The sequence below is a fragment of the Strigops habroptila genome, chromosome 8 (assembly GCF_004027225.2).
Source record: "Strigops habroptila isolate Jane chromosome 8, bStrHab1.2.pri, whole genome shotgun sequence".
NCBI lineage: Eukaryota > Metazoa > Chordata > Aves > Psittaciformes > Psittacidae > Strigops > Strigops habroptila.
In genome coordinates, this window is record NC_044284.2 from 39,978,140 (window position 1) to 39,993,831 (window position 15,692).

The window sequence follows — 15,692 nt, forward strand, 5'->3', positions numbered from 1 at the left end:
TATACAGCCAAAGGCAAGGATGTCCAAAATCTCACAGTAAGATTCAATATTCCTTTTACTTAGCAGCAATACTGGCTCAGGTATGTCTATCTCTTTCCTTGTTCCTCTGCCCCACTGCCTCCATCACCCATCAGACTGCAGCTCTTTGCGGAGCCATGCAGTAAACTGCACTAGTAGTTTTGTCTGGTCTGAGCCCTGTGCTGCCTTTGGCGCTGGAAAAACACAGGCAAGCAAAAAGTCATCCCAACAGTAATGCAGACTCCTGACAGACAAGAAGGAAGTTCATGAAGCAGGATACTTCTGCCAGACAGTTGACATCTGAAGGAAACTCAGCTGAAGAGAGGAAATAATTTCTAGTGCCTTTAGAAAGTGATAGTGGCAGTATGGAAAGAAATATGAAAACATAAAGTAAAAATGTGAATTTAATGAATTAAAAATCAAAAAAGAGTCATGAGTTAATTTTAAAGGCTGCAAAATACTTTGGAATAGATTGAGCTGAATAATAATAAGTATGTACCTGTAGGCTGGCATCCCAGCTACACTGCCATTTAATCTTTTCCAAGTTCATATGGTTTTCAGAAATCAAAATGGGTGGATTTGTTTTAGGCAGCTTCATGCACTTGTTTAGCTGTAGTTTCAAGTTAATATAAAACCTGAAATGAAGTGCAAGCGTTAATAACCATCTCTTTGAGAAGCAGAACAAATACACAGAACAGGATTAATCGAGAATATGCTTTTAAAAATACAGGGAGTGACCTTCAACAGGTTGGGGAGCTATTGGCTGGCCTGCTTTTCCACCCTTTGCAGTTTAGAAGTGAGGTTAATTAACAGTTTTGCATGGGAGTAGGTTTTTGTGTGGCACGCAGCTGATTTGGGAGGCTGGGAGAGGGGGATTTGGGTATTTTCTGCTACATTCGTTTTAATCCTCCCGCCTTTGCACTGACTTTGCTGTTAGTGCTTTCCTAGAGACTGAAGGAGAGCAGGATCATAGTACTGCCCTCCTTTATTATGTGTGCTTACAGTAAATAATACAAGAGGCAGGCAACCTAAACTGAAGACTCAGAAGTCCTCAGCTTTTCCCTACAGTGGGCTACACATTTACATTGCAGGGGGGTGCAGCCATGCTGACCCCTGCCACAGCTGGGACGGAAACATTCTCTCTCTCCAGCAGGATTGCTTTGCTGGCTTTAATCTGTGGAAATGAGTTTACAATCTTGCCTGCTTTCAAATCAGGAGAATGCAGCATAGCTGCAAATTGGGAGGATTTACCCATGTAAGTACATATGCTAAAGCACATCAAGCCCAGATTTTTCCACACATTTGGTGGCTAATTTTAGGAGAAACACAGGTGCACACACCCACTTCTTTGGGAAAAGGAAAAAAAAAAGGCCGTGTTATTTGACATTTCAAATAATAAAAATAAAACGTGGAGAGGCAATTGCTGAACTGCAGATCAACCTGAGCCTGGTAACTGCTTTTCTTGAACGGGCATTCTTGTGAGCAATGGCTTAGTGTTCAGTTCTCACTTTGAATCCAGAAACATGTCTAAAGGTATTTACCTTCTGATATCTAAAACTGGAACAAAATCACAGCGTTCTTGAAGGCTGCAGCAGCACAGCACGAAATGCTTTGCTCGTTCTGCTGAAATAACCACATGTGCAAGGGGCTGCCGCTCCCTTGCCTTTCACTCTAGCACAGGCGTTTGGCATGGCCAAAGGTTTGGCACAGCAGGGTGACCTCCTGAGGACAGCCACAATGTCTCCCAGGGCTTTAGGTGGCACTGCAGGTGACCTAGTTTGTGGATGGAAGATCTGGCTATCTGCTGTCCTCTGATGGTCAGCAAGCCCTTTGTAGGTGAGGAGAGAACGTAACTGTGCTTTGGGATTCTCAGCATTTGACTTGTTACCCATGTTTTTCACTTGCTGTTTGTGTTTGAAACAGTTCTTACAGGTCATTACTGGGTAAGGGAATTACTAAGAGAGTGTTATACTACTGTTATTCATTCCCATTGGGGGTAAAAACCTGTAAACTTATCTTGAAGGCTGGCAAATGCTATTCCAAGTGCTCTGAAAGGAGTTTTATGTTTCCTTATCTGAAGACTGCTGTGATCTTTCCAGATTCATTAATATGTGAAAAGCAAATTGCAGAAAATGCCTTTGTGTTTCAGAAATGTGGTGGCAGGAAGGGAGCGTTTAGCGAGAAGCTGCACATACCTCACATACGTAACGCTTTCCAGTCTATCAGAAGATCCTATCCCCATCAGATAGCAGCAAGACATTCCTGGGGGTGGAGTGAGAGTGAATTTATCTTGGGAGTGAGCAGGATTTTGCTTTGCTAAGCTAGCTGGTTTGCTCAGTTCAGGAATTTTCCATTCACCTCTACTATCCACCAGGATATAAATCCCAACAACTGTAATTAGGGCTACTTACCTTAATTAGTTAACAGTTTTCTGCAGCTTACCTGCCCTTCTGCTGGCTCTCCTCTCTCATCCTGACTGCTTGGTTGAACTGCTTCTCCAAAAATTCCTGCTTTGGAGGTATGCTTTCAAAACTGTGTTGTGGAGGGGACTGTGTTCCTGCAAGGTAGACATGCCGTTATACAGAGAAGTGCTATTTGGTTTATAGAACAGGAAGCTGCCTTACGTGGTTTTCATTGTCTTTTGATAGATTATTCATCACTTCAGCACTCAGAAACCCTGGCTGAGGGGAAGGCTCTGTATTGAGACACTGGGAGGACTGTGTAGCACGGCCTGAAGAGGTGGTGCAGGGTTACCTCTCTGCTTGCCTTTTCCTTTTCAGTTCCTTTGGTGTGAGCATGCTACTACTATGTCTGGGTGGACATGTTTGCTTCAGTCAGTTTAATTCAAAAGATTTAGTTTAACTGGCTTGATAGTTACAATTTCATGCACTGATTCAGGGTATAGCACAGACTGTTAATACGGATGGAAAATGAAGGTTCTTAGGGATTTGTGGGCAGCTCAGCTCCATTAGCTTGAAACAATAGCTGAAAAACATCCTTTTTAAAGATATGCATTAGTCAACATCAAAAATCAGTTGTTACTTCTTGAAATAGCTAGTTAGAACATGCCAGAATTATAAGCCCTTTATTAAGAATAGATATGAGAAGAATTATTCAGCCAATAACACAATAGTAACCTGTAGATTTAGTGCCGTTACATCTTCCTAACCTTTCTGTTTAAGATGAAGAACTAAAAGGGAGTATAGGTTCTGGTCCATAATTCCTTATAAATAGAGGTGCCTGTTGGCTAAATCAGGGGAGGGGTTCAGGTGGCTGCAGCTGCAGAGTGTGTCTGATAATTTGCATTCTCCACCTCCTGCCCTTACTGCAGAATTAAATTGGTCTGTTATTAACATGGGAATGTTTGTTGTTACACCGCCTGCTCCCTCCCCTGCGCCTACACGACTATTCCAATGTAATGTCAGCCCCTGTTGGGAGCCTCGAGAGTGGGTGCCAGCAGGGTGGGAGGAGTTGTGGGAAGGGATTTCTTTACCTCTTACAACAGGTGCTTTTGTCAGCACACCTCGGAGGCAGCCGAGGAGGAGCCACTGTTAGCCTTATGCTTTGAACTTTTGCTACAAGAAAAAATAAACCCACCCCACAAGGCAATGAAAACGAAGAGGAAGCGGTCATTTAAAGCACCTCGGAAGCCCTAAGCAGGATTTAGCAGAGCAGGTATGATTTTTGTATAGGTGACAAGGAGAGCGATCTCGTGAGCTGGATATTGCTTCAGGATTGGAATCCAGAATATTTCTACTGTGGGAATTAAATGGAAAAATTTCAAGCCTCGGAAGAAGAACTAAAATAATGCACTATAGGTGCATTTCAAAGAAAAAATACCTTTCTTCCTCCTGCAAGGGTTAAGCATGATCAGAATCTGCATTAGTCTCAAGGATTTAATTTCAAGTGCTGCATTTTTTGTTTGCCATAAGCCTATTAGAACCCTCTCTGTTTCCTAGCAATAACATGTAATTTCTCCCCTTATTTAAGTGAAAGAGATGTTGAGTTTTTAATCCTGTACACTACAGCTGTTGCTCAAGTTTCCTATTCAAATGCAAATAGCACCTGGTGCTATTTAGATACCCATGTAATCTTTGATAAAGATATGCCAGGAGCACAGGAAAAAGAGAAAAGCAAGGTGGGTCTGACCTTGTTTATTCGGGAAAGTGAGAGTGTAACCATATGCTACCGCCAACCTGAACTGGAAATTTCTACCAGCTGCATCCAGCACATACTCTTTTTGGAGACAAACGCACGGCTGAAATGATTTCTTTTTCTTGAGCAGGTATGATTTTTCACCAGGAAGAACAAAAGGCTTCCAGAGAAGATAAAAAGGTAGTGGATGAGTCCAGGCAGAAGTGCTGATTTGATTCGGAGTTTTACCTTGCTCAAGTGTCCTGAAAGGAGTTTCTTTTGGGGGTACTTTGTTTGTTTCTTCAAATCAGTTATTATTTTCTAGATTTTCATTTGTAGTTTTGAGAATACTGTGTTTTTTTTAATGATTTGGCCAGATTTTTTCCTTGCACTGTTTTTTCTCTGTGTCAGATAGATGTTATGACAAATGAATTAGAAAGTCAGGAGCAATTTGGAAGTCAGCTTCGCTGTTTAGGACACATAGACAAGAGATACCATATCATTTCTTGATTAAAAGCAAACCCATCCCAGATTCAGGTTGAAAACCTTCTGTGGAAAGTTTCAATTGCATAAATTGGTTTTATTTCACTTGTGGAGGTGCGAGTTTATTCAAGGAAGAGTTTACAGCCTTCACTGCATTTTGCATGGCTGTTTTACTCTGTATTACAAGTGGAAACTGAAGGACTCTTTGTGGAGGGTTGTGACTTGATGCCATCAACTTCCTGCTAAAATCGAAGTATCTGCATGGTGCAAAATACAATTCAGGTCTGTGTAAAAGTGGAAGTGAATGTTATTAAAGATTTTAAAGGAGAGATTTAGAAACTTGTGGAAAATTACAAGGAGCATCTGAAAGAAATTGTCATTACACCAGTCTGTGAATTTACAAATAAGCCAGAAAAAGCAATTCACTGGGAAGTGAGACTGCTGACAAGAATATCAGCTTTCGAGGGAGAAAACTGGATATAGAGAATAAACAATTGCTACAAAGTTTGAGAAGAACAGAAGTGATTCCAGTCCTCCTGTCAAGCACTGACAGATCTTTTCTTGCTTAATACTAATCTGGTTTGGCTACTACTTTTTCATCTTCAGCCCGATACTGGAATTAAAACAAGTTCCCTGGCTTTCACCAAACTTCAGCAAATGGCTTTTGCAAGCTGGGTGTTGGGACTGTGAGCAGGTGTTTCTTATGCGCTTCCCATGATAATAAAAGGGACCTGCGAGAGGAAAACCCACACGGGAGCTGATCTGCTGGGTCATATTTTCTCTTGTGACACTCCTTCCTCGTTAGCTTCTTCGGGTGGGTGTGAACAACTGACACGGAACTGAGCCGAGGTGCAGCCTTGGATTGCCAACCTGCTCTGGCCGCTAACGGCAGCTTGCCGGCAAAATGATGGAAGAAATCTCCATAATGGTGGCATACGATGCCCATGTTTTTAGCCAGCTGTACGATGAAGACTTTCTGGCCAATCTGGTGGCAGGCAGCAAACCCAAGTGTGTGGTAGGTATTGCTCTTGCTCCTTTGCCAATAATGCTTAAAGTTATACTCTGTCCAGTAGTTAAGTCGTTCTGCTGAAAGCTACTTATTGTTTAGTTTCTGTATTACTTTCTCAAAAATTTGCTGTCATGCATTAACAAAATTAAAATAATCTTGGAAGAGATAAGATTATTAAAATAATACCTTTCTGGGCTACTTAGTTCAGAAGGTAGTGATTTGCTCAGTAGGATAATAGTTAAAATATTCAGTATTTTTGAAATAATACTGAAATAATTGAAATAATAGTTAAACCGGCAAATGACTGAACTTACCTAACCATGGAATCAGCACTAAGTTATGTAAACAGTTTCTGTGTCTTAGCAGGTCAGCTACAAGTTCAGGCCAGATGCCTGGGTGTCACCATCATCACTAGCTCTAAGAGAATCTGTCCCCTCTCTGGGAATGGTGATGTTACACTTTTGTATGTTCTTCTGGAAATCAGCATAAATATCTGTAAAAACATTTTAGTTAAATGACCATTTTTCATAAATAGCATATATGTCATTTATGTAAATGACATGTACAGAGTGGTCATCTTCCTCCTTCACGGAGATCCCAGCACTTGTAAGGAGCTGCGTTCAAGTCAATATCTTAGACTTTGAAGTTTGGTGGCAAAGTTCATCCTTGGTCTCAAATTCTGCAGATGAGCCCATGTGTGAGCCAGTCTGCCTAGAAGAAGTCAAAAGAAGTCTCTGAAAATAAAATACATGTGTTGATGCTGAGCTTAGCTTGAAAGCAGATACAGTTAAAATTTAAGTCTAAATACAAAACACGCTAATTGTTAGCAACCCAATTAAGCATTTGTGTTTGCAGGCTTTGGTCTGTGTGTTTATGTTTGTATCCAGGTAGTTCACTAAGCTGTGACAAATGGAGGTGTGCTCAGAAGAGGAAAAAATTGCTTTACTGCTATCTTGTGTAAAACCTCTCTCCACATATTTCCTGCTTGGGTTTTTCTGCCTGTCCATGCTCAGGAAATCTCAGGTGCAGGGACTTACCTCCTGCATCTCCCAGAGACCTCTGGATCTAAACTAGAGTTCTGTCAATCTCTTTTATTATGATGTCTTTTTCTGTCTCTGGCCTCCTTTAGGCTAGAATCTACAAGGCCCATTAGAATAGTTAGAAAATAAACATGGAAATCCAGTATACACAAAACTGTGTACTTTAGTATGACCTGGTTGGAAACTGAACTCCAAATAGACTTTTACTTAACCAGCATATTAGGAGTCACACATACTTTTCCCATGACTTTTAAATGCATGATATACCTTAATTCATTGTCCAGCCACATTTCCTCTTTTTCTCCCTTAGCTGGTTGCTATGGCAGTATTTATTATTGTGACTAGAAGCCCAGAGTAGTATCTTTCCTTCAGAGAGGTACCCGTGTTGCAATAGAATTAACAGGAGCCAGGTTCCTGTGGAGAAGGTACCTGCCAGCGGGCTCTGGTAGAGGCCCTTCCGAGTTTCTCTGAGCAAACGAGGATGACAACGGGGTTTCCTGGGTGCCTCCTGTCCTGAACTGCTTGTACATTCTAGAGCCAGTTCTGCAGTTGTTTAAATTAAAATCCTTGTGGTAAGAAAACATTTCATGGATGGCTTACCCTATAATTTAAATCTTTGAATAGTGCTGCTTAACCGGACTTGATGATGGCTCAGTTTTGTATAGCTTCAGAGCAAAAGTAGCAGATATTGCATTAGGTATCACTAGATTCCTCCAGATCAGCAGCAGGTGACTGGAGGAGAAAGTAATTGGTGTCAAGAGCACCACATTACAGCTCCAGCTGGTTTTTACCACTCTGAAAATAAGCTGAAATTACTTTTTTTACTATTTCTCTGTAAAGTAACTACTTAACTCCTAATAAACAGAGATACTTACATGGAACAGCCATGGCAGGAAATGTATCATTGTTACTATTATTTATAAGATCTGAATGATTGACTTCAGTCTATGTATATGTTCTTAACAACTTGTTTTTCCCTGAATCGCAGAATCATAGAATAGTTAGGGTTGGAAAGGACCTTAAGATCATCTAGTTCCAACCTTCCTGCAAGAGTATTAACATGTTTCAGTGCATTATTTACTAGTAAATAAGTTAAGAAATGTGAGGTTTGCAGGGTTTACATAGGAAATACTTCACTACTCCTTTAAATGGTTTTTATGTATATTAAGTAAGCAAATAATGATGCAAACAACCTGAGGAGGTTTTAAGATGAAGCTTGACAGGATTATGGTAGGATTAGATGGTGCGTGGGAGCCTGCACTACTAAGGGATGGGACCTGATGACTCAGAAAGTTTCTTTTAGTTCTCTGTTGCTATGTTTAATTGTGGGACAAGCTGCCAAATGGGATAAGTTGGGGCAAATCCTGTTGGTCCTGTCAAAATCCTGTCCTGGTCATTTTACCAGATTGTGCAAAGGTATGTACTGTACATAAAGTAATGTTCTGCAGAAGGAATTTGCAGAGGGCTTGTTTATTCTAGAGTTTGTGTTACTGGCGCAGGTATTTTTTGCGCTCTGGGATTCATCTTGTTTGTTTGCAAAATCCAGGTTTCACTTATTTTTAAAGGAGTTTCTAGTGTGCTGCTCTGGTTGCAGAGAAAAGTTTGGTTAAAAAAAAGTTCTTCAAAGGCTTTCATCCTGTTCTGCAGTTTGGATGCCAGGATGGTGGTGGTATAGTTCAGAAATCTTGCAACTAGTAACTCATTATAGTTCATTTGGGTTGTGCAATAGGTCAGGGCACGCAGGAGTCTCTCTTGCACAGGGGAGAGAGCCACGTGTTATGATGTGAAGTGGGAAACAGTAAATACCAAAACCAAACCAGGCCCAGATGATAGTGGTGTGGGTTGCTTATGCTTAAGGCCAGCCCTGCATAGTAGCCTTCTGACATGTCCAGTGCCACACAGGTAATGAACTTTGTGAGGAAAATCAGAATTCTCTGCTGTTGTCCAGGTCCCATCAATTCTAGTTGTATTTTTCAATGGCAAATGTGAATTTTTCAGTGGAAAGTGTAGCAGTGTTTTTGTAGTGTTGCTGTGATGCATGTAAATAGTAGACAATTAAACAGGATGTAGATCTGATATAAGGTTTTGCTAAATATGCTCACAAGCAACACTGTATGATAGCAATCCTCCAACATATATAACAAAATTAGTCATATTGCAGTGTGACCATGACACACAGTTGTTTTGCTGTGTGGTCTTGCTTTCAAGATTTCGAGTTATTCTGAAACTACTTTGCACAGACATGCAAAGCAGCATATAAAAGTGGACTGCTATGTAGTTTGTGCAAGAATTTAGCAGCATTACTCTAGGGAATTTCAGTTTTCAACTTACCTACAGAAAACTTGGACCCAAGGGGTTATAAAAATGGTGTACTAAGTGGTATAATCCTCTTAATCCAGAGTTGAAGGACATTCTTCTGGAAAGCTGCAAGGTATTTTCATTTGCCTGCCTGCTTGTTGTGTTTAGCTCGCTGTTCAGGGGAATTATCAGCCATTTCGTGGAAGTAATTTGTGGTTATGTGCCAGCAGGCTCTGCCATAGTGATTTTTAGGTTCTCAGTTTCCCATTGAAGCCAAACTAAGGACGTTCAAAGCAGATGGGTTAACTGCAAAGTGGGCGAAAAACAGGGTGGCCTGGCAGGAGCACAGGGTATAGTGGTCACTGGGTTGAAGTCTAACTGGCAGCTGGTTAAACATATTTTGGGGTTGATAGTGGGGCTGATACTGTTTAAAATCTTCAGACCTAGACACCAGAAGAGGTTGCATCCTGTTTTTCAGATGGCAAAAGCTTGGTTTTCAGGTGGCAAAAACTGGAGGGTAGGTGGTGGACACATGGCAATGTAGGTCTGCTGATCAGAGGACCCTCAGCAGCAGTGGGCTGAGAGGAACTTCCTGAGGTTCAGCAAAGGCAAATGCAAAACTCTGGGTTCCTCCCTAGGCAGGAAGAACTCCATCATCTGTGCAGGCTGGGGAGCAAATGTCTGGATAGCATCAATGCAAAAAGGGTGTTGGATGACAACCCGGGTGGGCAGCATGCCCTTTGTAGTGAAAATGGCTACCTGTGCATGAGGCAACATTACCAAGAGCACAGACAGCATGTCAGGTGAAATGGTTAATCCCTTCCACCCAAGTTCATTCCAGTAGGATTTTTTGAAAATTAAAAGTGCTGTTAAATGCTCTTCTGGAAAAGCATCCAGCTCTCGTTTGAGTGTAACAGGAAGTGGGAAAGGTATAATTTTCCATGGTAATCTGTTAATCTCTCACTGTTCGAAGTACGTGAATATTCGAAATATTCGAATATGTTCTAACTTCTCACATTCATTCTGGTTTCAGTTTCCCATCTTGGATCTGGCATGCGCTTTTGTGCCAGAGGGACAGCATCCTGTACCATTACTTACTTCATTCCTGTGAAGGTACTTACATGCTGTGGCCACCTCAGCTGTCTCTGCTCTATTGTGCAAACTGAGGAACTTGAGCTCTTAAACCTCCTTCTGCGAGGCATTTACACCCTGCACAATACAGCTCAGTGGCTCTGCTCCACATCCTCTTAATTTTTATCCCAACTGCCTCTCCCAGGACTAGACGCAGTATTCCAGAGATGCTCCAGGGTTTAAACTTCCCTAGTCATCTTGCTGTTTCTGATGGCAGGTTGCTTTCACAGCATGTGCCTCCCAGTCCCCAACCCCATTCTTCCCTGAGAGCAGAACAGTTTTCAAACTTTTGGAAAAGTCCAAATGGTGCGTTCTTGGGACTGATTCCCTCTCTTCACGAGATTCAATCCCAGCTGATGTCTCCTGCTCTGTTCTGTAGTTAAGCCCTGGATACATTTGGTCTGGAGTCGGCACAATGGCATGTTTCACTTGAGTAAGCTATTTCCAGGAATTCGAACATGTGTGGGCAATTTCTGGTTCTTCTTCTTGTTCTTTACTGCTCTTTCTACCGATGTGTCATCTGTGAATTTTATTAGCAGGACTGTACTTTTCCAGGCCACTGATGTAATGTTTGATAGTGCTGGATCTTTTATGATTCCCAGAAGACAGCCTTTAGAATGTCATTAACCCCAAATGAAAAATGCCATTGAATAATGATTCCCTTTGACAGTGGCTTTTTGACCCATTTCCTAAGCTTTTAAATTCATGCTTTATGGCTATTGGATACTCTTCTAGGGTTTGAGTTGTTTTTGGGGATTTGGGGTTTTTTTTTTAATATATCTATCACGTGGTAGTGAATCCAGTGCTCGAGAAGACCATTATAACTGTAAAGATACTTTTATCAATCAGACGTGTAGAAAAGAATAAAATAAGGCCTACAGTTTATAAAATCATGCTGGTATGGAGCCAGTTACACTGGTTATCTACTACTGGTTATCTACTATAACTGCTATGCTGATTATTGGCTGGATCCTGTCAGCTCCTCAGAGCATTTCTATGGGTTTCTGGGTTTCAGGTAACCAACCAAAGTCATCCAGACCGTTTGTTTGTGGTTCTTAAATATTGGTAATACAGGGTTTTCTTATGGTCTAAGTGAATCTCTGCTGGTTTAAAGATTTACTAAAAGTGAACACGGGTGGACCAGAGATCTCATATGCTAGTTCTGCCAATACTTTTGTTCTGCATAATGACCTGCAGCCTGGTTTCCAACAGAGCTGAGCTATTTTCTGGACAGTTATGACTTGTCTGAATCATAATTTTTATGAGGTCTCATTATTAATATGTATGAACAACACTTAGGAATCGTCTTGTTTTCAGTATGGCCTAGAATCAAGTCCAGCCTAATGACACTCAAGAAAGAATTTAAACTTTTTTTCTTCTGCATTTAGTTTTAGTTATTATTTTATTTGTTCCTAATTAATAATCTATATTATTTTCTGTTTATTTTCTCTTTTCTCCACGTTTGAAAACATTCTTCTTGCTGCCTTCTTATTGGATCAAGAAGGAATTATTTAAGCAATGTCTCAAATAGACATAAATGCAAGTAGAATCTTTGTGATTAAATGTTCAAAAACGGGACATTTCAGTATGTTGGAGCTTCCTCATTCTTAAAAAAAAATTCTGTGAAAATTGGTACAAGTTTTTCTAGGCACTCAAGAAACTGCTTCTGTTCCTGTCATCATTACAAGCCCATTTGGGAGAAGACATTTGAAATAAGTTTCTAGACATTATTGGTTCATTAGGTCTTTAGTTTTAATGACCTTGAACATGTTGGGCATCAGTATGAATCTTTGCAATTAAAGAGGAGCAGGTAGTGATTTACTTTGTAAGGCCGTATTTCAACATTTAAATGGAGAAATGGTTAAATTAGAATAAAGCGGCATTTAGCTTATTTGTCTCCCCAGAGGTGAGGTAAGCCAGGTGAGATTGAGCCACCTCAAGTCTGTTAGATACAGTAGTCAGCATATTAAGATGAGAAAGTGCAATGGGTCAAATGAAAGATCTGAAGCTCCTGAATTCTGAGCCTTCAGCTTTCTTACCTCACTTGTCTTTTCTTGTAGATTGCCATTAATATAATACATTACACCTTAGTAAAGCTATATACAAACTCATAAACTTTGTGTGTAATTGCAGCAAACGCAAAGTACACGTATTTATTGGTGTTCTGTCAGTGTCTCCATGATCAGTATGTTCATCAACTTTGAAAGGAGTGCTGAAACTAGATGAAAAGGCAGGTAATATCTTTACAGAAGCCTAATTTCTCAGTCACTAGAAGATGGTTTAGAAAGTTTGTGTAGGTGAATGTGTTAGTTGTTAAAAATATTCTGTCTTCATTGTCTACAACTATTTTAATTCTTTTTGAACCCAATTCTCAGAAGGATTTGGCATATAGTGCTGAGTTTGAAAAATATATTTCAGTGGGTTTCATCTTTATCTTATGTTCAGTTTGTGCTTTCATGCATCCTTCAATATGCATGTTTTTTCTTTATTGCTTCCTTCTAGCTGCTTCAACATGAACTCGCAAAAAAAAAAGCCAGCCATGTCGACTGGAGTGGTGGTTACACTGGTCACTGGTGTGTTAAAGCTGTAGGCTTGTCTTTTCTGCTAAGAAAAATCCAGATGGTTTAATGTTAGAGTAGCATGTTAGCTATGCCAAGACAAAGCTCAGTGTGTATACGAAGTGTTGTACTTCGGCCACAAGGTAGAGTCACCAAAGTAATCCCAAGTTACCATAATATGGTATAAGAAAGAGATAATATTTGCTTGTCTTTTACCTCGGAGATCACAGAAGCTAAATGCATAGGTGAGAACAAGCACACAGAGATTGTCAGTGAGCATTCCTGATACAGTGCAAGCTGGGTGCTGTCCCACTTGTGTTTTCAAAATGCTGATCATTTAATTTGCAGTTTTAAAGAAATTTTATTTTAGGGTTTTAGCAGTTGTGGTTATGGAGCTGGGCAAGTAGAAAAAAGGCAGGGCTTTTGAGAAGATGTGGTAAAAGTTGTGTTAGGTGCTGAGATAGAGATAAAAGTATTTGATATAACAGAAGGGATTGTGGAGCCCTTAGTGTAAGTAAATAATGGTTCAACTTTAATATAGAAAAGGTATGTGTTTTCTGCTAGTAGAGTAATGCACTAAAAGTAATTGCTTTTAGAAACTTGTGGGTTTGAAATATTTATAAAAGTAATGAAGGGTGTTCTAGCACCAAGGACCTCACCACACATCAGAGAAGCTCGAGGGTGACTTTAAAGATACAGTTTTAAAGTGTGACAGCATTACAGTTTTTTTGATACTGTGACACAGGATTGATCTAAAATAATACTAACACATAGAAAGTGTGTTCGAAGAATACGGCAAGGTTCTTTACTGATGAATACAGCTTACCTGGGCATGTGGTTCAGAGTTGCTATCTAGCATCCATCCTCCATCTCAGGAAGTAGAATCTTTTTTTCATCTTGTGCTGGGCACAGAGTATGACAGGAGACAAGATGTTGTTTGATAACTCAGCAGAGTCGGAACCCAGTCTGACAGTCAGCTGGTTTCACCAGTCTCGGTGCAGGTTTCAGAACACATATTCAGCCAGGGGTTTATTAGGTGAAAGCTGTGGACTCCATGGACTAAGTATGTTTGATATGACAGGTTTTACAGCCTTGCTAATACCAATATTTTGAACCTGGTTATTGATCAGTTGCTACCTTTGTGTTGGCAATTTTCTTAAGTGTAGTTATGAGGTAGGTCTGTATTAGCTTCAGAATAAACAAGGTAGGAAATGAACCCTAATACAGTGTAGCTAGGACGGGTGGTTTTTTTGCCAAGTGATGCAAGAAAATCACTGGGGACTTCTTCCTGAATTTCTGATGCTGTTGTCACAAGGACACTCACCCTCCTATTGCTGTGGTGTGCCAAGAGATACAGCCAAAGCTCTAAAATTATTGTGGGCATGGGTTAGATCTAAATCAAAATGAATGATGTACCTCTAAATGGCAAGAGCTGGAGGTTGGATTTTGCATAGTCACTAAGCAGACATATAAAGCCTTTAGCACCAAATGCTGTATAGCAAAAGGTGTATGTAAGACACAAAATCAGTTGGAACTGTTATGGTATGAGGTACAAACCAATGAATAAATTCTGTGCTGGAAAAACTGCTGCTCTTCGTAGAAACTCTGTTGTCCAGAGCAGGGCCTTGTCCTAGATGGTTCATCAGAGTGTCAGTTCCCCCAGTTATCTGATCCTAATCTGTGGGTTTGGGATATTAAAGGTAGTTTCATTTAGCCCATATAGTCTTTTGTAGCAGAGATCTCGTGGTTCAGGCATTCTTAAGTTATGTCAGATAATAAAAATGACCTGTACACAGCTATTTTTCATCTTGAATGTTTCAGGTATTGGTATCCGCAGTATTCCTTTTGACTAGAGGCAATTTAAATGCAAAATGGGTGCTTGCTGACATAGTGGATATAGTTGTTTTCTTTCACGGTGTGCATCTCAATACTAAAGCCCTTATCTGTATGTGAGAGGAAGCACTTTTGTCTGGGTGAGCTGCTAGACATCAGCTGCAAGTGTATAAAATAATCAGCCATTTCCAAACACTGCTTTTAAGCCACTCAGGGTGTCTCTTTTTTGCTAAAACAAATAGAGCTGAAGTGGATAATAAGCCCTCCATATCTCAAAGTGAAAATGAATTTTTGAATGGTGAAAACCAGGGATCTGAAAAGGGAGTGTTTTGAAGAATCTGTGCCACAAGGCCGAACATCCTTTCCTTGAGCCTTTTCTTTTTGCAGTCAATATATGCACCTCTCAAACACAAGCACTGTGGGGAATGCAAAAGTACACGCCGGTGTTTAGATTCAGGGAATCTGAATTTTGTTCTCTTTTGCTGTATGCCACTGGATTGCTGTACAGTGAGGTTTATTTAATATCTCTCGGTCTCAGCTTTCTCTTTTAATTTAGTTAAGCAAATCTTTAAACCGCAGGGCTGTAGAGGAATAATGTGTTATGCCAGGTTCAGCAGGTTTAGGTGAATGGAAATACATGTCAGATTAAAATCTGACAAAAGGATCTGGTATTGGAAATCATCCAGCGTCACTGACTGTGGCCGCTGCCATTTTGAATCACAGTAAATTGTGCAGGTACTCTGCAAATTTCGCAACCAGCCTCTCCCTTGTCTTTATAAATTCCTGTGGGAGTCTCAGTTGCAATTGAGATATTTTGATAATGGACTGATGTGGATAAATTAAAAAAAAAAAAAATTAAAAGAGCAAAGCTGTTTTCCTTTGCCTCCAGCCAGCTTTCAGATTGGATTTGTGTTATCCTGACGACTCTCTTCAGGAGGTTCTTACATCTATAGAGCTGGCAACGAGGTGACTTGCAGAAGGAAGAAAACTCTTCCCCTGCAAGGAAGGGGTACTTGGGTGTGCTGGTGTGGAGCAAGCTGCTTTGCTGATATAAAGAGCATTTCTGTCATTTCTTTTTTCCAATCTCAAGGTGGAGAGAGATGCTGTTCTGCAGCAGGCATTCAGACAGACACAAATTGAGCAGATGATCTCTCCAACAAAATGTACGTTTCCAAGGAATTTTAGGGA

The 15,692-nt window shown here is 40.5% G+C and overlaps 1 protein-coding gene across 5 annotated transcripts in view; it reads left to right on the forward strand.

Annotated features, from left to right (window-relative positions):
• The window catches only part of RABGAP1L (RAB GTPase activating protein 1 like), a 252,449-nt gene that overhangs the window by 216,238 nt on the left and 20,519 nt on the right, over positions 1–15,692 (forward strand). The window contains exon 1 of one of the 5 annotated variants that reach the window (XM_030493478.1): positions 4,095–5,650. The exons of the other annotated variants lie outside the window; for them this stretch is intronic. Coding sequence (XP_030349338.1) covers positions 5,540–5,650 — 111 coding nt within the window. The 5' untranslated portion in view covers positions 4,095–5,539. Of the gene's footprint in view, positions 1–4,094; positions 5,651–15,692 lie in introns of those variants that run through there. 5 annotated transcript variants of the gene reach the window in all.